The sequence below is a fragment of the Eumetopias jubatus genome, unplaced genomic scaffold (genome assembly GCF_037043125.1).
Source record: "Eumetopias jubatus isolate StellerSeaLion01/CBP00866 unplaced genomic scaffold, mEumJub1_p1.0 scaffold_15, whole genome shotgun sequence".
Classification (NCBI taxonomy): domain Eukaryota; kingdom Metazoa; phylum Chordata; class Mammalia; order Carnivora; family Otariidae; genus Eumetopias; species Eumetopias jubatus.
In genome coordinates, this window is record NW_028274821.1 from 41,539,392 (window position 1) to 41,561,822 (window position 22,431).

At 39.2% G+C, this 22,431-nt stretch overlaps 1 protein-coding gene across 2 annotated transcripts in view; it reads right to left on the reverse strand.

The window, feature by feature from the left end:
* Window positions 1–1,693: 1,693 nt before the first annotated feature.
* The window catches only part of TTC39B (tetratricopeptide repeat domain 39B), a 116,710-nt gene continuing 95,972 nt past the window's right edge, over window positions 1,694–22,431 (reverse strand). For both annotated transcript variants that reach the window (XM_028107308.2, XM_028107309.2), the window contains exons 15-20: window positions 21,911–22,002; window positions 17,954–18,080; window positions 14,873–14,981; window positions 6,792–6,909; window positions 5,056–5,172; window positions 1,694–1,908 (exon numbers count right to left, since the gene is read on the reverse strand). In XM_028107308.2, coding sequence (XP_027963109.2) covers window positions 1,818–1,908; window positions 5,056–5,172; window positions 6,792–6,909; window positions 14,873–14,981; window positions 17,954–18,080; window positions 21,911–22,002 — 654 coding nt within the window. In that variant the 3' untranslated portion in view covers window positions 1,694–1,817. The remainder of the gene's footprint in view (window positions 1,909–5,055; window positions 5,173–6,791; window positions 6,910–14,872; window positions 14,982–17,953; window positions 18,081–21,910; window positions 22,003–22,431) is intronic.

Consider the following 22,431-nt stretch of genomic DNA (forward strand, 5'->3'; position numbering starts at 1 on the left):
TATTGGTCAAGAATTAGCACCTTAAAGAAAACAAGACCAAAATACCTGCTGGGTTACAGACTCACGTCGCAGGGAATGAACAGCAAGGAGCAAATTCATAATCTGCGTTATTGTCTGTGACAAACACATGAATAAGTTTAAAGGTATTTGAATTTCTGCACTTCCTTCATTTTACAGCAGAGGCCACAAATTCAGCCAATATTTTTGTGTTGGTATTGTAATCAGTGCATAAAAACCATAATTATTACAGCAACTCATATATTCATATAGACTTTCACAGTTTACCAAAAGCTATCATAGGCATCATCTAATTGAGCCGCCACGAGCACCAAGCAGTTGTGTTGCCTTCCCCCTCACCCCCGACCCCGGGGAAATGGAGTCACAGAAAGAATGAAGGACTTACTCCATCCACGTCAAAGTGCTACTGACTAGCATAGGTGGGCTCCAGATCCCAATCTGGGGATGTTCTGTTAAACTACAGAGGTTTCCATGATAAGTTACTCTTCAAAATAGAACAGAAATAGGACCACACCCTGATTTGTGGATCCATGAATTATTTTTCCTCGCCCTGGATGCAATCCTGTCATTAACCCCAACATACGGGCGGGGAGTGGGGGTAGACAGAGATGACCGTAGAATAAGACTCGCACTTTGTGGTAACAGTTTGAGTTAAACAGTTTGACACTGTGTGCTGAAAATGCCTAATACACAGACTCACAGTTATAAAACCAAAAGAGACCTTGAAAATTCATCTGTTCTTTTTCCATTTCACAGATGAGGAAAATACGCTGATGCAGAGAGCAGGGGGCTCCCTAGAGGTCACCCCAGTGACTGCTAAGCAGTAGCAGAGCCAGGCTCTCTCCCGCATTCTGCCCTGATTGTGTTTCCCAGATAAAGGATGAAGCGTGGTCCAGATATTTACAAGGAACCATCACAGTGCTAGATAGATTAGAAAATTAGATCTTACTCACCAACATCATGAGTATAAAAATTATTGATATTTTACATACCATTTAAAGCAGCAGGAACTTTGCTTCCTATAGAAAAAATAATCAACGTATGTGTTTTAGACTCTCATGGCTAAGATTGAGGATAATTTCTAAAATATGACTTCTTCTTCCCTTTAGACAATTTTTTGAATTTTGTTATTATAATAGACTTAAGTACATTCAAAAAAAGGATAGTCACTCAAAAACGTCACCACCTTTAACTTACATGAAGAATAAAAAAAACCCAAAACCTAATATTTCACCATCTTTTCTAGACACAGTTCCCTTCAACCCATTAAGGACACTATCCTATCCCTATTCACACCCACGGCCTGTCTTGTTCAGGAGACTTCAGGTTTTTGTTAATCTATTTTGAATGTAGGTGATTTTTATTTCCCCTCTTAAATTTAAATACTAGGCAACAAAATATCTCTGACCAACAAATCTAAAAATGGCTCAACTTATCAGCCCTTTGCTACTTAAACATAAATTTCCACATTAAAAAAATAATCTAATCAGACTTTATTGTACCTGTGAGTCCTTTAAAAGACTTCTTCACTCTCCAATTCAAATCCAATATGAAATTCTTCTTGGAGAGGCAAAATATAAGAATTTTCTAGACAGTACTGAACATTGAACATCGTTTCATAGGAAAAAAAAAAAACTGACGCAGACCAACAGTAAACCACACAGATGATAAAAAATATTGACAATAAAATTAGTTTTTTGTCTCTCATTCACAAGATCACTTTTCCATTTTAATACAAGGTCTAATCTAGAGCAGATGTCAGTGCTAACTGAGGGGAAACTCCATCCTTCGTGTTCTGATCAATCGGAGGAAGTTTTTTTCCAGAGGTGAAGAGCTGCCTGAATTCGGAAGTGTAGCCTGGACTCCATGGAGTAATCTTTGTAGTTGTTTCTGAAGAAAATAACAATGAAATTGTAATGTCAAAATCCCTTTGTATCCAAGAGCAACACCACCACCTCCCCTTCTTCTCATCTTCATTCCTTATTTGCTTCCAAACGTGAATATGCATTAACAGCAGATCTTGTTAAAATGTAGATTCCGATCCTGTGAGCTAAGGAGGATGGCAATATTCCCTATTTCTAGAAGCTTCCTGGCAGTGATTTGAACGTCATACTTTGAGTAGCAAGTTCCTATTTAATGACCAAGCCATTCACAAACACAGCCAGAAGCTTATGAAGAGGGTTTAACAAATTTTGTGAACTATTCTTAAATAGTTGACTTCCTTCTCTAAACCAGGAATTTTAAGGCAGCTTCACGTGAACATTATCAATCACCCCCCCAGAGAAATCATGCTGAACATTATCAACCGCCCCCCACCAAGAGAAATCATGCTGAAACCATCATGAAACAACTACAACAAAGAAATCAGGATTATGTGGTGATACCAAAATTACTTACTCCAATTCTCACAGGCAAATATCAATCACTTGGCCAATAGTTATGGGACAATGTCAGAAGGGGCCATAGAAATCCGCAGATTAGTTAAAATGTTTACTTAGCTCATCCATGTTCACTTCTGTCTGCTAGAATTGTTAAGAATCAGCACAGTGGAATGACTTTGACTTTGGGCTCCTGCTTTCACACACCACCTTGGCCCGTGGGTGAACTGTAACTCCTTTGCATGGCAATACTGTCCTTCTACAGCCCTTCATTTTAGGGAGGGCTAAGAGCTACTCACTGGTAACCTTGATAAGGGTTAATATTCACAATACGGGTTACCAGAGGATGTAACTGAGTATTTTCCTAAATGCCTGGCCACTAATTTTGGCAACTTTGAGAAGCTCCAACAGAATAAGGGAAAATGCAGACAATTGAAAGTCTTGAAATTACTGGGAAGTCCGTTTATGGTGGCTTCATTAGCACTGGCTTAAGTTAGTGGTGACTTTTGATCACTGGTGGTCTTTTTAGTAGTGAATTACCAATCTTTTATTCTCATCATTATAAATTTGTCTTATTGTGCATTGCTCAGATAACACCAAGTAGGTCCAAACAATAAATACTGCAAACAACAGTAATGAGAGTCCCTAATTTTCCAACAGCTAGATTTGAAGATACATACATGTCAGCTGAAATACGAGTCATTCTCACTCTCAACAAAATTAGCTTTAAAAGTGACTCACTCTGATATCACCCTTTATTTTCTTTAAAGATTTTTATTTATTTGGAGAGAGAAAGAGAGCACAAGCAGGGGGAACAGCAGAGGGAGAGGGAGAAGCAGGCTCCCCACAGAGCAGGGAGCCCAATGCGGGACTCCATCCCAGGACCCCGGGATCATGACCTGAGCCAAAGGCAGATGCCCAACTCACTGAGTCCCCCAGGCGCCCCTGATATCACCCTTTAAAAAAATTAGCAGCAGCAGCACCCTCTCTCGGTTCTGTAATGCCCCCGAAGCTTCTTTCCCATTACCAGGCTTTATTCACAGCAAAACATCCTGAAACGTTGCCTGAAGTAGCTGACTCCATTTTCTCCCCTCACAGGTCAAAGTCACTGATAATCTTCATGCTGCCAGGTTCAGCAGCCACTTCTCTGGACTCACCTTGCTTGACCTCTCAGCAGCCATCCTCACAAATGACCACTTGCTTCTCTTTGAAACACTTTGTTCACTTGGCTTTCCCGGATGTCTTCCTAACTCACTGGCCACTTCTTCTTAATCTTATTGTTTCATGTCTAAAATGATGAAGTATCCCAAGGCTCTGTGCTGAACCTCTTTCTCTAGTTATATTACTTCCCCAGAATCACTTCAAGTATCATGGCTTTAAATATCACTGTCTCTGTGCAGGTGACTTTGAAATCTCTACATTCAGCTTTGATGTTTCCACTGAACTCCATTCTTATATATTTTGTCCATCTCCACATGGACACCCAACAAGCACCTCAAAATCCCATGGTCCTAAACAGAAGTATGTTTTCTCCTTTCCTGGAACCTGCTCTTCTAAGCATACCCCAATTCAGTAAAGAGCATCAGGTACTATCTAGTGGCTCAACCGCCCAGTTTAGAGGTTTCCTAGCTGTGGCTTCGGCCAGGAATGCTCCCCACCCAGTCTTTTGGTGACTGATCTTCTCAAGACTGGCTTTAAATATGCAAATCTCAACTACAATATCATCTCCTCAAGGAAACCTTCCAGACTCAACTCAATTTAAGGTAATACCCAGGAACTCCGTATCATACTATAAATCTCAGCAAAGCATATACCATTGCTGGTTTTCCTACTTGTTGGCTTATTCAACATCTCCCTCTAACTAAGCAAGAGGAAACGTTGCCTGTTTATGTATAGATGTCTGTCTAGAGTCTTTACTAGTGTCTGGCACATAATAAGTGCTCAGTGAATACTCACTGAATTTGAGTAAATGAACAAACCAATGAATCACTAAGCTATTTATGGCTTAAAGCTATTATGTCATTCTTTCTCTGCTGTAAGAAGTACTCAAGGCAAACAGACCATAGGGTTTTAAGTGAGCTGTGATCACAAGTCTGAGAGCCATTGTCTAGCAGAAATGAAAATGCTTTGAAATTATCACAGTAGACAGAAAGAAAAGAGAGCCAGGGAAAGATACAGAGGTCTTCTTCCAATGAGCGGCTCTTCAGGGAAACGAGAGATATGGTTGAAGACACCAAGGGTCAGCAAACTATGACCCAAATAATGGCCAAATCCAGATATACCCATTTATTTACAAGCTGTCTTCTGTGGCTGCTTCAATACAATTAGAAGTTGCAATGAGACCTTATACTGTAAAACCAAATATACTTACTATCTGGCCCTTTACAGAAAACATCTGCCAACCCCAATCCAGAAGAGAATAGGTTAGAAGTCTCGCATAGAGATGCCCACAATCACAACACTTGTAAACAGCCATAGGGCCAGGCATTAAAAAGGTTGGAAATAGCACAACTACAGCAGAAGTCATGAGCATAATAACATTATTACTCATTTTCATTCATGTTTTAACTTCTAAGTATATAATATTACTGCTGTGGTTACACTGGTGTTGATGTTCCTGACTCCATACCAGGCAGGAAAAGCTGCCATCGTCACTCACCTTGCAGTTTCTAGGGTCTTTATGGCCTTGTCAATTTCCCCTTGGCTTTTGTACAAAAAGGCCAACTCAAACAGAGTAAATGGCACTAGATAGTGATCATACTTCAGTAGCTTTTCACTAAAAGAGTGAAAGAAAAGCGATTAAGTCTTAACAGAACAAGAAACAAATCATTCATTTTCAATGTATGTACTTTCCCCATTCCTCAGAAAACAGGTACAGCACTAAGCCTATTACCAGAGAGAACTGTCATTATACAATCAAGGAATCTAATAACCAATGGCAATAAATAGTTTGTTTTGAATATATTCATCTTTTATTTTATTCTTTAATCTAAATCCAGTACTGAGCATTGTTTACGACCCTTAGGAAGATGAATGCATGCAGATCTTCAAAGATTAACCCTGGGAAGGACAAAGTCATCCTCCTAAAAACCGAATGTGTTCAGGAAATGACTCCATTTAGAAATAAGAACACTGTATTACTTTATATTGTTAAGTCTTCTAAGGCTAAGAAATAAAAACACTGTATTACCTTATATTGTTAAGTCTTATAAGGCTAAAAAAAAGTCAATAAATAAGTGGTCGACACTTCTGTTTTCAGCAATATTATGAAATCTGACCATAAAACATCAAGAAGCCATAAAAAATATATATATAAGTAATGCCCTTCCAAATGCATAACTAAGCTCACAAGAACATAAGAAAAACTCTCAAACTGAAAACAAAACAAAGCCAGAACTCTAAGTGTGTGGATGATGTCAAAGTAGTCCTGGGATCTGTTTCAGCCTTAATCAACCAGGGCTTTATATCTCAGTGTCCATGCAGATGAGGCCTTGAGTCCACAGAAGAGGAGAGCCCTGAGACCTCTATATAAAGCTGGGGCCATTCTCCATCAGAGAAAGGGCAGATTGGAAAAACCCATTCCCTGGCATAGGAGGAAGCAAAGGGCACTTGGCTCCTCAGCCTGCATCCAGGTTGGAAGGAAAAAACACATTCCATGGGAAATTAACAACCAATAGGCTTCTCCTCACATGAAGCTGCAATTCAAGTTTACGTGGCCCAGAGGATCCAAGAACCTCTAGGCAATGACATTAACATGAAAGTGGGCCTGGGCTGAAAAAGTTTTGGGGGCACCTGGCAGAAATAAAATCAAAATCACTTTAGAGACTCTTCTTCCATCCTAGCCTCATAGGTGTCTCAAGATACACCCCACTGAAGGGGAGCTCACGATCCAAAATGACAAAACCCATGAACAAACAATTCACTGTAGATTTGATAAACGTAACACATAGCTCAAATGGCTCATCCTTTTGGTCCTTCCAGAAACACCAGTAAAATTGAATTCAATGGATACTTTTTTTTTTAATTATTTTTTTTTTTATCAATGGCTACTTCTTTAACATGTTTACTAAAAACAGAAGATTACTTATTTGGGAAATAGACATGGTCCCTTTCCACTTTATAAGGACACCAGTCCTCATCAGTCCTCCGACATTCTCACCCAAACTAGTGTTTAGTTTTCATGGAACTTAGTGTTCCCCTCCAACACCAAGTAGAAATGCATAAAGCCATGTTCCACTTAGGCTCCAAGTCCGCTCTCAAAGGACAAAGAGAGCACTACTGGATTCTCTTCCTGGTAACAGCGAACAGTCGCGGCAGGAGAGCCCGTCACTCTCTCCCAGCAATTCCCTGGAAACCGCAGTCTGCGCTCCACTCGGCCTCCTGGTTTGTCTGTACCTTTGGAGGACGTGATTGAAGCACAGTTCGGCCTGCAGGGGTCGCTGTAGGTTCTTCAGGCAACAGCCCTTCAGCAGCTTCACCAGGCACTCGTCGTCCACAGAGTAGTCACTTATGTCTAAAGCCAAACAAACAGAAAGCACACACAAAAGGAAAACCACTTTTTAACATCCCAAGGAAAAATAAAAAATAAAATTAAATAAATAAGTAAATAAATAAAACCCCAAGGAAGAGGGAGAACGAATAGCTACGAGGTTTCGGGGGGATCACCGAAAAGTAAGGAAACCATTTCTAGCATTTGTTATGCTTCACTTAATAAAGCACAATGAAAATATTTTAAATGAAAAGAGGAGGCAGCTTACTACCTTAATACACCATTTTACTGAAATAAAACTTGAAAATCTCTCCACTTGAACATCTTTCTTCAGGTGCTCAGTGCTCATTCTCTGAGTTAGGTGGCCTTACCTGTAACAATAGGAAATCTGAACTCTAAATAGAGTAAGAGCTGTATTAATTCTATAAAAGGTAAAGCAGTGAGGAGCAAGAAGGTTGCCTCCCCCTGTGGCTCTGATCTCTAACAGTGCTGGCTTCACGCAGGGGAGGGTAACACTTCCATATGGAGAAGCAGATGGCTTCCTACCCATTAAAAATTCAGGAAGTAGAATACCCTCTCCAGACCATTCTGTTTACAACTTATCAATTCTCCCAGGTTTTGTTCTTTTGGGGGGAAATTCTGTCATAAAATTAGACAAATGGTTCCCAAGTACATGCAAGGTACCTAAAACCCTCACAAACTTGCAAGTGCTCGAGGCTAATGTAAAGGGTTTTCCTTTCACCACATTTTCCCTTTTGAAAATGACTCTTTGCCTTCTACAGCCCGAGGCTGTAGAATATTAAACAAAAGGAACCATATCCCGTGTGACACCAACCTGACAAAGGTAGACATTTCACATCTAACACTTTTGAATTGGGGAGCTTTCTCAAGTGACTGCAACTTAGTCATTCCCAAGACAGACTGATAATTTACACATGTCAGGCTGTGACAATACAGGGGGTGGGACGGGCAGTAAACCGAACCACTGAGGCCTGGGAGTCCTCATGTTGAGATTCCCCTGCTTTCGGTACAAACCTCAGAAATCACCACTAACACATGCTGGTGTTTTGAGTTAGTAAACTGCTTGTTTATGGGAGGTTAATGATGCTACTTAACCAACTGGAAGGGGGTCACTTTACTTCTAGGCGCTAAAAACAGCTGATATTCACCTCTCACTTCCAAGCTCTGATAGTTCATTTACCAAGAAGAATCACAGATATCAAGATCAAGTTGATATTCCTATTACTTAAGGACCATTTTTCAGCTCCCCCCCACCCCCTCGGCCACAAACACACACACAAACATATCTACATGTTTCTAATCATGGATGCTCACTGAAATACATATATAAGAAGCAGTATCTTTCCAGGCCGAGAACAAAACCCTTAGGGTCCAAACTGGATGCTAGTTTTTAGTATCATTTTTGTGCATTCTACTGAGTTCTGTATTAGCATTTTATGACAGTTTGTCTTAGCATAAAATTCTGGTGCTCAGGGCATGATGGTTTTGCTGAGGAACAGACATAACACTATGGAAAATTCAAATTAAAGTACCACTAAAGCCGCCCTTAGCTTTTATTAGATCACAAGTTAAGGACATGGAGAATGGGTCCGAAGATACCACCTTCCTCCAAACCTTAGCAAAACCATTATTTCCTCAGACCACAGAGTACTCTCTGTCAGATGATTATTTTCCCTTAAAATCTGAATGCTTTATCATGATTCTCAACCTCCTGGGTGAGTTCACAGATGAACGTTTCAACACAAAATTTCCATTTTACATTCCAAGAAAATTATAAAACAATGCTGCCAAAGCACATTTCCATCACAAAAGATCTGCTTAACTTACTAAAACAGAGGGTAGGCTGAGGAAAAAGAAAGTTTGAAGCCCAAACTACAAAAATATCCACACTGAACTTTATAGAAACTAGCTGAAATGCACCAAAGGAAAAATTCAAAAACAGATTTAGAAAGTGAAAAGCCCATAAAGTAGCATTTTCCCTTTTATGTAACCCTGATTATGTTTGCTACATAATTTCACAAAGCAAATTAACTGCAACAGAGAGTCAGAGAAGAACTACTGTACCAGCTTCTGGCTCCATGTTGAGTTTAGTTAGAGTTCAAATGGAATACTAATGGAATTAGTGGCAGACACTGACTCCAGGCATATTACACCGAGTGTGCTTCACTTATTAAACTGTATCCTTCCCTTTGTACCCCGAGCGGGCCTCTCATAATCACATTGTCAGAGTAAAACACCAACTGTATCTTCCACCCTCTTTTACTTTAGAGACACTTGCCAAGGGGAAAAGCAAAAACACATTCAATTCCCAGTACTGGGGAGAAAGGGGGTGGAGGCTGGAGTCACCTCGGGTTTACAACTTCACTTCATTTTTTCAGTTTTGGATGTTTTTTCCCCCTTGCTCTGAAAGATAAGAGCTTGATTACTAAAAGGTCATTACTGAGCGGAGCAAGGGAGCAGAGATGGAACTCTGGTAATTTTCCTGCATAAAATAATGGACCTGGAAGAGATTATCATAAATTTTGTGTACAAAAGCTTTGGGAAAGAAAACTTTATTATTATTATTATTTTACCCAGAGGGAACACATACAAAAACAGAATTGTACAAAGTACAGTGCATCTGTCTGTCTGAGCTTTCCCCAGCCCTCCTTAAACATCTCTAAGCCTATCATCTCAATAGATCATTAAAAGAACAAGGAATGAATGGAGAGAGCAGTCCGGTTTTTCAAGCCTCTATTGCACTGTACATACTTACTCTGATACATATATAACTGCTTTACATTTTCCCCCCAACCAATAATGGGACAAAATAAACTTTGAGGTAAAGGCTGAAGATCCTGCTCAAATAGAGAACAATCCAATGGTCCCTCAGGACTTCTTAATATACAAAGGCCCCACTCTCTGGTGGTAAATGTTAGTCTATACTGCAAAGGATAGACATTCAAATGTCAGAATTTATTCAACTGAACCAAAGCCCTTACATTTATAGAAAAAACACAAAAAGGGGCGCCTGGGTGGTTCAGTCGTTAAGCATCTGCCTTCAGCTCAGGTCATGATCCCAGAGTCCTGGGATCGAGCCCCGTACTGGGCTCCCTGCTCGGCGGGAAGCCTGCTTCTCCGTCTCCCACTCCCCCGGCTTGTGTCCCTGCTCTTGCCATTTCTCTCTGTCAAAAACAACAACAACAACAACAACAACAACAACAAAAACCACAAAGAACAAGATGGTCCACTTTTCGGGGGTGGAGGGAATACTCTACAAATGTTTTCATTAAAAAAAAGAGGTTTTCCTTCACCTCCCAGTTTTTACATATCCTTACTTATTAAAAACATATCCATTTTCCCATTTGGTTTGTGGATATGTGGGTTTTAATTATAGATAGTTCTGCTGGCAGGAACAGTGTTTTCTCAGCCTATCACAATTCTGTATCTAGTATGGAAAATCTAAGAGTGTTCAAATGAGCAAGTTAATAAAATGTAGCCAAATTAGTTGAACAAAAATGAACACTAAAATTTGTTTAAAAGCCCAAATGGATTTTACAAAGGTGCATTTTGTGAAATCTCATTTTTTAAGGTGAACTTTCATGGAGTTTCATTTCATCTAAAATTCAAAATGATGTAACTTCATGTTGACTTTACACTCAAATCAAACTGAAATCTTTTTCCTTTTTTGAAGGAAAATAGTAAAGATCATCTCACATCCATTAGAATGGCTAGTATCAAACAAACAAACAAACAAACAAACAAAAAAACCAGGATATTACAAATACTGGTGAGGATATAGAGAAATTAGAACCTTGTGAACTGCTGGAGGGAATGTAAAATGGTACAGCCATTACAGAAAACAGTATGACAATTCCTCCAAAAATTTAAAATAGAAATGCCACATGATCCAGCAATTCTACTTCTGGGGATATATCTAAAAGAACTGAAAGTGGGGTACCTGGGTGGCTCAGTCAGTTAAGCGTCTGCCTTAGGCTCGGGTCATGATCCCAGGGGCCTGGGATGGAGCCCTGCGTCGGGTTCCCTGCTTGGCGGGTAGCCTGCTTCTCCCTCTACCCCTCCCCGCCGCTTGTACTCCCTCTCTCTCTCTTTCAAATAAATAAATAAAATCTTTAAAAATAAATAAAAGAACTGAAAACAATCTCAAAAAACTTTTACCTACCTATGTTCATAGAAGTATTATTTGCAATAGCCAAAAAGTGGTAGCAACTCAATGTGCAACAGTGGATAAATGGAAAAGCAAAATGTGATATATACATTCAATGGAACATTATGCAGCCTTAAAGAGGGAAATTCTCACACATGCTACAACATGGATATACCCTGAGGCCATTTTTTTTTTAAAGATTTTATTTATTTGACAGGGAGAGAGAGAGGGAGAACACAAGCAGGGGGAGAGGCAGATGGAGAGGGAGAAGGAAACTCCCCACTGAGCAGAAAGCCCGACGTGGGGAGCTTGATCCCAGGACCCCGGGATCAAGGCCTGAGCCAAAGGCAGACACTTAACCAACTGAGCCACCCAGGGACCCCATTCTCTGAGGCACCATTATGCAAAGTGAAATAAGCCAGTCCTAAAAGGACAAATAATACAGGATTCCACTCATATGAGCAACCTAACGTAGTCAAATTCATAGTAACAAAAAGTATAACTGTGGTTGCCAGAGGCAGTGGGTAGAGGGAAACGGAGAGCTATTTTTAATGGGTATGGAAAAGTTCTGGAGACTGGTTGCACAGCTATGTGAACATAACATTACTGAACTGTACAGTTAAAAATGGGGCACATGGTAAATTTTGTGTACTACAATTAAAAATTAAAAAGAGGGGCACCTGGATGGCTCAGTCGTTAAGCGTCTGACTCTTGATCTCAGCTCAGGTCTTGATCTCATGGTCATGAGATAAAAATAAAACTAAATAAAATAAAATAATTTTTGAAAATTAACAAGATATCATTGTAAAAAGAATAGTAAAGAAGCTTAATGAAACTCTATATATAGAAACTATGTAGATAATATATTACTAATGGAACACCTAGAACATAGAAAGAAAGTCTAAAATGTCCATATAATGAGACTGTTAAGTTTGTTCTTATACATACACTCTTTTGGTTCTCTGTTAAATAATACAAACTTTAGATTTCTCTTTTTGATTTCAGTTTCCTGAGCCTTTTCATCCACTTGTTTCCCTGGTACCCAGATATCACAGAGAATTATCAGTCCATGAAGATAAATACTTCAGTATTTTGGCTACTCTACCTAAGCCCCAGCTCACAGGGGCTGAAGTTTAACACTTTTCTGTAAGGGGGAGGAAAAAGGAGAGAAAGGGAACCACAGTTCTTTTATAAAAATGCTGTCTTCAATATGGGAGACTGACATTACTCACCCTCCATCAATAGAGGACCTTTGCAGGTGACTTTTTTTAATAGTAAAGTAGAATATTCCATTTACCTGATCTCCCTGTGATTACGAGTTTATATTCGCAGAATGGTTATTTGGGAGAACTGGGGGGCAGGGGTGCTGGTCTGTGGCCTCAGAACATCACTGCTTTTTGTTCTACTGACTTCTTCAGCTATCCTGCCTGAAACCTTGACCTTATTAGCAATTAAGGCCAGTGATTCAGCTTTCATTCTTTTATATTTCTTCTCCTTATTGAAGGCAATCTAAAACTGGAATTATTTTAAATATGGAAAGCAGCCTAAATGCCCAACAATATTGAAAGAGTTGATTAAATTATGATACATTAACTCCATGGAGTGCTGTGAAGCTTTTGAAATTACTATAAGAGCCATTTAACAACAATTTAAAAGTCTATGATAAAAATAGAACTACCATATGATCTAGCAATTCCACTTCCAGGTATTTATTCAAAGAAAATGAAAACACCAACTCGAAAAGATATGTGCACCCTCATGTTCATTACAGGATTATTCACAATAGCCGAGAAATGGAAGCCATAGAGGATGAATGGATCAAGAAAATGTAGTATATACATACCACGGAATATTATTCAGCCATAAAAAAATAAAATCTTGCCATTTTGCAACAACACGGATTGACCTTGAGGGCATTATGCTAAGTAATGAAATAAGTCAGACAGAGAAAGACAAATACCATACGATCTCACTTATGTGAAATCTAAAACAAACAAAACAAAACAAAAAAGCAATCTCATAAATTGGTGGTTGCCGGGGGTGGGGCATGGGAGGTGGGAGAAATGAGTAAAGAGAGTCAAAAGTATAAGCTTCCCACTATAAACTAAATCATGGAGATAGAATGGACAGCATGGTGACTATAGTTAATAATACTGTGCTACATACTGGAAAGTTGCTAAGACAGCAGATCTTACAAGTTCTAACACAAGAAAAAAAAATTGTAATGTATAGTAATGTATGTTAACCAGACTTATTGTGCTGATCATTAGAGAGTCCACAAATACTGAATCATTATGGTATACACATGAAACTAATATAATGTTATATGTCAATCATGCTTCAATTAAAAAAAGTTTGATATATTAAGTGAAAAAAAGTAGTCATATGTGTCCAGATACACTATGATTCTAACTATAAAAATAAGGCTAGGGGATGGAACAAACAAATATTCTAAATTAATTGTGTTATAGTAGCAAAAATATGGGTAACTTTTTTCACCTACATCTATCAATCATAATTATGTGTTTAATTTTTTAACAATAATTATAAAGAAGAATCTCATTTAACATTTGAGAGCTCCAAATACAAAAATGATCCAAATGAGGTCCTCATCCCTGAAGCTATGTTCAATATTTCATTTCCCTTGGGGAGAATATATTGAGTATGGGGCTAGCCACTCCATCAATGCCCATCTTTTTCCAGTTAAGAAATAGGAGTTAACTGTTATAATTTTCCCTGCCTTTTCCTGAACTTCTGTGCCCTTTGCCATGTTTGTCGCCACGAAGTTTCCATTTTACTTCCGTGGTTAGAACATTCCAAAGGATAAGACCTGAATGATTGGGAGGTTGATAAGGATTACAAAGGCTATCATTTATAGCATCATTTATCAAAAGATAGATCCTCTATTTAAGCTAGAGAAGTAGACAATGTCAGAGCAGGAAAACTTTGGAGATTATCTGTGTATTTTTGGATGTCATCATCCCATTTTAAAAGAAACCAGAGGCCCAGAATGATGAGGCATGTTTCCCAGAGTCTTAGAGCTGCAGAGCTGGGACTGTAAGCCCAGAGGGCCTGATTTTCCTTCTACTATAAGCTGCTTCCAGGAACTGGAGCTCCAGTCAACTGGAGAGAGGCCTCTAGGACAACCAACAGTAATGAGTAAAAAAATTAAACTGTGATAAAATTTCAACTGGAAAACAATCTTCTGTGTCTGCAAAAACATAATAGTCATTACCAAGCAAAAGGAGCCATGGAAAGAGCCACAAACTAAAAACCAGAAATGCACTCTAAAACTCGACTGATTGTTCATCTTTTTCAGTGACAAACTTATTCAGATATAATTCACATACCATACAATTCACCCACCGGAAGTGCACAATTTGCTGGTTTTCAGTATGTTATAGAGCTGTACAGCCAATACCACAGTCTTAGAACATTTTCATCACTCCAAAAAGAAATGCCATACCCGTTAAAAGTTATCACACACACGCCCCAGTTCCTCCGTCCCTAGTTATAAAACCACTAGTCTACTCTCAGTCTTTACAGTTTTACCTATTCCCAATATCTCATATAAATGGAACTACGCAATATGCTGTCTTCTGCAACCGGCATCTTTCACATAGCCTTGTGTCCCCAAGGCTCGTCCACACTGCAGCATGTGTCATTCCTCCCTTCCTCTGATTACAATCACCCAGACCCTTGCGGCCCAAGTGCTTTGTCCTTGTGACGCACACAAATGAACATGGGCAGATATGCACAGGGAAAAGGCAGGAGAGTGGTAATAAAAAAGATTTTCAGGCTTTTACTTTTCATACTTACTTTCATTTTGTAAAGCAGCCTCAGCCTTTTCGACAGTGACCAAGAGATTTTCGGAAAGGTCTCTTCTCTTGCTCACTATTGGAAAACCATTCCAGACATACATCATCTCCTAATGAGGAAGAATGAAAAGCCATTTGCAATTATGTGAGGTTATCCAATGTCCTTTACAACAATGAAACTACTCTCTTGGTTGCTACGGATCTCAAGACAACATTCAGAGATCACTTTCCTTAGCTTTCCTTACTTGGAGTGTAGTGAATATAATTTCCCCTTTTCTCATTTTATTATATGCCTTTTGCCTTTAATACTATGAAGTAATTCAATATATACAGTATATTACATTTTTACTGAAAAATTTACTCATTCATTTAAGCATCTACTACCGGTGTTCCATCCTTTTGGAAGATAACAGTTAACAAACACAAAAATAAATAGAATATTTTTAACTGATACTATGAACAATTGTATTCGATACAAAGTTTTGTTGTTACTTTTAAGTAAAGGGAAACATTTTTAAAATATCTGCCAATTGTTTACATAAAATGGTTCCAAGGACTTCACTGGAAATGAACATAGAAACTATTTTAATGGTTCTTTTATCCCATTAAAAACATGTGACAGTCCAGTGATCAACATGCAGGAAATGCATTTACTTAAAGGCCATATGGCTGAATGACAGCCCCTGAAAATGTAAACTAATGATTTCTCATTGCAAATTAAATCTCATAGGCTAACAGATGAGAAATATTTTGGACCAAAAGCAAATATGCTTTTGCTTGAAAATATTTTTCTAACTTTCCTGGTAGTACAGTTCATATTTTTAAGGGTATGAAATAAGCAGGGTAATTAGTATCTTCTTCGAGATAAATGAATTTTAAAATATGGTAAAGATATTGTTTGAACAGCTCCTTACAGGGAAGTAGTGGAAATGAGGAAAATACATTCGAGTGGCAGCAAAGTCATCTCTACTCTATGGCACTGAAAATGAAGATCACAACACTCTAACTTTTTTTTCTTTACATCTAACAGTTTCTTATTGCTAATGGTGTACAAGCTCGATTCAATAATTAATGGAATAATTAACTGATGATCTTTAAATTTTGTTTTTATTGATAGACTATTTTATCAGAAGAAGGCAAGCTCACATCTGAGATTCTATGAAAAATAACATTTTGGTGAAATTCCTAGTTAACCACAAATTCAAACCAATTCTACACCCTTAAGCCTGTAGAAAGAAGTGCCCTGAGTTACCCTTCCTGAAGACCCTTACTGATCAAAGTAAGATATAGTTATGTACACACCAGCATCTAAGTTCTAGGGCACAGAAAGGGCTATTATGCTTTAGAAAATTTTCACGAAAGTTCTGTGACACAAAGAAAAAATTTCCCAGTGCAAATCACTTGATAGAAATCAATCATCAGGAACAGATCTAAAAGCTGTAATTGGTGAAACAGCAATAGGCTCCCATGTTAGCTGGAAAAGGGGGATGTTTGGTCATTTTTGTGATTTGCATGGTGTCCTGTTTTTATCTGTGCTCAGATTTGATGACAGAGTGCTACTTTTGTCTCATCCCATCACAGGCACAGAATAACCTGCTCTGATGGTGGTGCTCTCTGAGATTGTTGATGAGATGATAAAAATAGAACTACCATATGATCTAGCAATTCCACTTCTAGGTATTTATTCAAAGAAATAAATACCTGGACCTAGGTATAGGTTAGCTCCTATCTGACACCTGTTAGAGGCTGCAGTTTTCTTTCTCACAAAATATATAAAGAGCTCCTACAAGTCAATGACAAAACAATAAACAACCTAATGAAAAATTACATTAGTATATGAACAATTCACAAGAGAAGAAATAAAAATAATAAGCACACGAAAAGATGCTCAACCGTACCAACAGGGAAATGTAAATTAAAACGGTGAAACACTGTTGGTAGACATTTAAACCAGTAGAGCCTTTCTGGAGGGCAATTTGGCAGCGTCAAAATAATAAGTGTATATACCCTTCAACCAGGAATTCCATTTCTAGAAGTCTTTCCAGAGAATTATATGACCATGCACCAAAAAAAAAACAACATAAAAGAATATTCATTGTAACATGTTAGTAATAGCAAAAACTGGAAACTAAACTGTCAAAGGGGAATCACTGAATAAACTCTGGAATATTAAAAAAAAAAAAAAAATCAAGAAACCCCAAAGGAGGACTGCAGACTTCAGCTTGCATTTAATGGTTTTCCTGTGCTGACTACCTATGCAAAACTAAAGCCCCAAAGAGCCAGAATAATTTGATATATTCAGTACTTTTAAAGAAGTATTCACTAAAAAAATTTAAGTGGAAATTATGCTTTTCATGAAGTCTACTCTAAACAGCATCACGATTAAGAATGTGAGCTCCAGGGGCACCTGGGTGGTGCAGTCGGGTAAGCGCCCACTCTTGGTTTCGGCTCAGGTGAGATCTCAGGGTCGTGAGATCGAGCCCCGCGTTGGGCTCTATGCTGAGCATGGAGTCGGCTTGAGATTTTCTCTTTCCTCTCCTTCTGCCCCTCCTGCTCACGTTCAAACAAACATTTTACATATATTGGGTTAAACAAAATATATTCTTAAAATTATTTTCATGTTTACTTTTTTACATTTTTTGACATTTTAATTTTTAATGTGGCTACTTAGAAAAGGTAAAATCATCTAAGTGGTTTGCATTAGAATTCAACTCAACTTTAATTAAGCCAACTCACCTCTCTGCCTGAATTTCCTTATCTGTAAAATGGGGCTAGAAAGTACCCCCATAGAGTTACTGTAAGAATTAAATTATGTATTTTTTAAAACAGCCTTTCAAAAAATATTAGACAACAGATTTTTTTGACTATCGTAATGCCTAGAACATACCAAGTAGTCAAAACATTAGCTATAATTTTTATGATTATTAATAATTCGTAAATGTTCACCTTACAAACACCCTTACAATGGCGTTTAATTGAGCTAAACTTCACAGCAAACAGCTAAACTTCACAGGTGTGCTTCCTGCTGTTATGAACAGATAATTTCTAAAACACGAACAGTAAATAAAATAAAGGCAGATACCAGGGCAGGCACGATGAGCTTCACGGGTGCAGGCAATGAGGCAGAGTAACGACGAGACTTCCTTACAGCAAACTTCTCAGTAGGGATAGATTTCCCCGCAATTCTCTGCTTCAAGCTATCCACCTGTCTGTGAAGGGCCCAACCCCAGCCCCAGCAAAAGGTCATTAGAACACATATGTAATTGATACCTGCAGTTTTCACACTGTGCTCCAGCATGCTCCAGCAGCAGCAGCAGCATCTGGAGATGTGTTCTAAACGCAAATTTTCAGGGTGCCTGGGTGGTTCAGTCGGTTAAGCATCTGCCTTCAGCTCAGGCCATGATCCCAGGGTCCTGGGATCGAGCCCCGCATCGGGCTCCCTGCTCAAGCAGGGAGTCTGCTTCTCCCTCTCTCTCTCTGCCTCTTCCCTGGCTTGTGTGTGCTCTCTCTCTCTCTCTCTCTCAAATAAATACACAAAATCTTTTTTTTTTTTTTAAGATTTTATTTACTTGTCATAAAGAGAGAGAGAGCACAAGCAAGGGGAGTGGAAGAAGCAGTGGAAATGTGAAGTGGGGGTTGAGGATCGGAGAAAACATGCTTTGGACAGGAAATCGTGTGGTTTGAAGACTGCAGAGTCTGGGCGACTCTCCTCTCATTATCCCAACAAATTAGATGCTGTCATATAGCAGACCTCAAGCTTTCTCCTGAAAATAGGACTGGTTACATGTTTCAGAGAAATTGTTTTGATATGGAGAAAATTACTCTAAAGTAGAAGAAACAGAGGGAGATTTAAAAGATTTCAACATATTTTAATATTCCATTCCATTCCATCCATTGTTCGTGTGAAACATGACATGCATTTTATCAGTAAGATGTGGCATGAATCCTACCATGGCTTCCACTGATGTTGATTCTATAGTTAGTAACATGGTCCTTTTTTCAAAAAGAGCTTTTAAAGAGAAGGTGAAAGAGTGGTCTTGGCCGTATCTTCAGATTTGCCCTGACAAGTCTTGAGGGGTCCAGCTAAGATAATATTTCTCATAACATGGGCACCGAATGCAGGATTCCATGTAAAAGGTTTTGTCATTAATTATGTTTGAAGAATGTAGCAGAGGCTCTGTATTCCTGAACTTCCTCATCTCCAGTGGTCAGCTCCTCCCCTCTACCACAGCCTCCCGCCCCTGCAGTCCTATCTTAAACCACACTTCCGCACCTGTGACTTTTCTACCTCGAAGCACAAATTCAAGCACACCACTCTGAATACCATTCTCTTCATTCTTACTTGGCTGTTCTAGTAAGACTGTGTCAGTCTACTGGCCCTTCAACCTTCTCCCTATCCGCAATCTCCCTCTGTCTCACTGTGCCTCCATATTCCTGCTTAGATGGCCCTGACCTTTACTGCTACACGCTCTAGCCTCAGTCCTAAACTCCCTCGTCCACTGCCTAGTCACTATGCTCATCTGGCAAAAACCCAACCCTGGATGAGGCTCAGTGTTCATTTTCCCTGCACCTGCACTGTGAGCAGACTGTAAAATCACTGTAAATTAATCAGCACCGACCTCAAATGGGCCCTTGCGCTACCAGCCATTCCTCCTACAGTGTTTCTCTCATAACTCCACCATCCCAATCTCTGCAACAATGATTTCAAACATTCACCATCCCCCCCTCACACCTGCAGCCCGCTCCCTTCTCTTTCATTCTCAATAGAGGACCCTGCCTCCTATTTTGTAAAGAAAAACACAGGTGCAGAGCCCTCCCTCTCATGCTACAACTCATATGCTTGCCTGCCTCTGCACCTATTCTGGACTTCTTCCCTTCTGATACAACAGAGGACCTGGTCATCCTCCTAGATAAAACCAACCGTGCCATCAGTGCTTTGGATTCTAACTCCTCCGGTCCTTTCCAGACACTTAGAAATATCAATTATCCCATTTCTTGCTTCTATGTGTAACTTTTCTTCAACTGGATCCTTCCCAGTGGTTCTTGAGAATGCTCACAACTCTCCCATTAAAACATTTTCTGACATGACATCTCCCTCCAACTACCACTCTCTCTCTCCCTTCCCCTTCATAGTCAGAATTATCCAGGGATGCATTTATGCTCAACTCTGCATTTCTTTTCTTCAGCCACCTCCAGTCTGACTCCCACCTCTACTTGATGACCTTATCAGCCCCTGCTAGGGTTACCAATGATCCTTGTCACTCTGTCTTATTTATAAATGGAAGACTGTGTTCTCGGAGACATATTTTGAGTCACCCTTGACCTTTCTTTTCTTTTGACCCATAAACAGCTGACCCTTGAACAACATGGGGATTAAAGGCACCAGCCCCCCCACAATTAAAAATCCACATATAGCTTTTCACTCCCCCCAAATTTAACTGTTAGCAGCCTACTGTTGACCAGAAGCCTTACTGATAACATAAACAGGGTTGATTAACACTTATATTGTATGTTGTATGTACTAAATACCATACTCTTACAATACAATAAAGTAGACTAAAGAAAAGAAAATGCTATTAAGAAAATCATAAGGATGAGAAAATACATTTTCAGTATTGTACTGATTGAGAAAATCCATGTGTAAGTGGACCCACACAGTTCAAACTCATGTTGTTCAAGGGTCAACTGTACATTAAATGTGGCATGGTGTCCTATCAAATATCACCTTTTAGTTCTTTAATGTGCAGTGCTCCTTCCTGCAACAGGCTCATCTCACATGTTGTTCCTTGGTCTGAAACTATACCACCCACAACTCCCTGCTGCCTCAGCAGCTCCTACTCCACCTTCAGATATCATCTCAACCATTACTGCCTCTACGTGCATATACATACCCCTCCTCCCACTGGGGACTGGGGGACACAGTGGGTAGTGTTGGCAATGCGGGTATTATCAGTTTCTGGCTTGCCAACTGTGGTCCCAATCACCAAAAGAGGAAAGAATACCAGGTTTGCTCAGGAAGACTGAACATGGTAAGTTTAAAATGTTTTTGGGGCACCTGGCTGGTGCAGTTTGTTAAGCATCCAACTCTTGGTTTTGGCTCAGGTCATAATCTCATGGTCCTGCGATCAAGCTCCACATCTGCTTGGCATTCTCTCCCTCACCCTCTGCCCCTCCCCCGCCCTCTCTAAAATAAATAAATAAATAAGATCTTTTATAAATAAATTAATTAATTAAAAAGGGGTGCCTGGATGGCTCAGTCGGTTAAGCGTCTGCCTTCGGCTCAGGTCATGATCCCAGGGTCCTGGGATGGAGCCCCGCATCGGGCTCCCTGCTCCGCGGGAAGCCTGCTTCTCCCTCTCCCGCTCCCACTGCTTGTGTTCCCTCTCTTGCTGTCTCTCTCTCTGTCAAATAAATAAATAAAATCTTTTAAAAAATAAATTAAATAAATAAATAAACAAATAAAATGGTTTCACACATCCAAGGAAAGGTGACAAATGGGAGCTGGCTATATGGGTCGAGAGCCTAGTCACTATGAGGAGGTCTGAACAAGGGACTTAAACTTCACCTGGCTGAGATTTCCTAAGGTTGAGGCTCTAAGACATCAACATTTAAAACCTGGATAAAACAGGATGAGCCTACAAAGATACTGAGAAGGAATGGAAAGAAAAGTAGTAAGGAAAAAAATTACTCATGTATTATAATTTTGCAATTATTTGTGTAATAACTTCACTGATGTCTGGTTCCACTACAAGATTACAAACTCCGCAAGGACAAGAGCCATGCCTGTTTATACAACACCTAACATGGTATCCTTCACACAGCAGGTGTTCAAAAACAAGGTTACAGATGACGGATGGATACTGATCTAAACAAAGTTAAACAGATTCGTTCACGGCAGACCTTCTCTGAATATGGTTTTTAAGAGTGCCTGCATTGAATGAATAGAAATTAAAGAAGATATGAAGGTAAAGTCTGGGAGAACACTTAGAAAAGAAAGATGTATCCAGGATCTTTGTTATAGCAATAGTGCCTTGCTTACCTGAATAAAGTTACTATATCCTCTTTAGTTGTTACTACATCCTCCTCTGGAAGCATACTCAAAATTGCAGCTTTCAAGAACACATATGTTGCCTTGAGGAAAAGGAGAGAAGCAGCTAGTTATAGGGCATCTCTAGGTACATGACATTTCTATCTTGCAAGTCGGGAATGACCTACAAACTGTTCAGATGTAACATTTAAAAGGCATCAAAGAAATAAAAGGAACTGAAGTCTTATACTGCCTATTCCTATTCGGAATAACACTTTTCAGTTAATTTTGACTATTTTCCTATTACACAACTGTAGCATTTATGGGCAAGAAAGCACACAGAATGAACAAGAAATCATCTCATTTCTCCCAACTTCTCACAAATAGATCAGAATTAATTTTAATTATTATGAAAAGCCTTGTCATCAGGGCATCATAAAATCTACAGAAAAATTATCAAGACTGTTGATACTGAATAACTTTTAAATGTAAGTACATTTCATCCTCAGAGGTAAAACCTCTTTGTTAAAAAG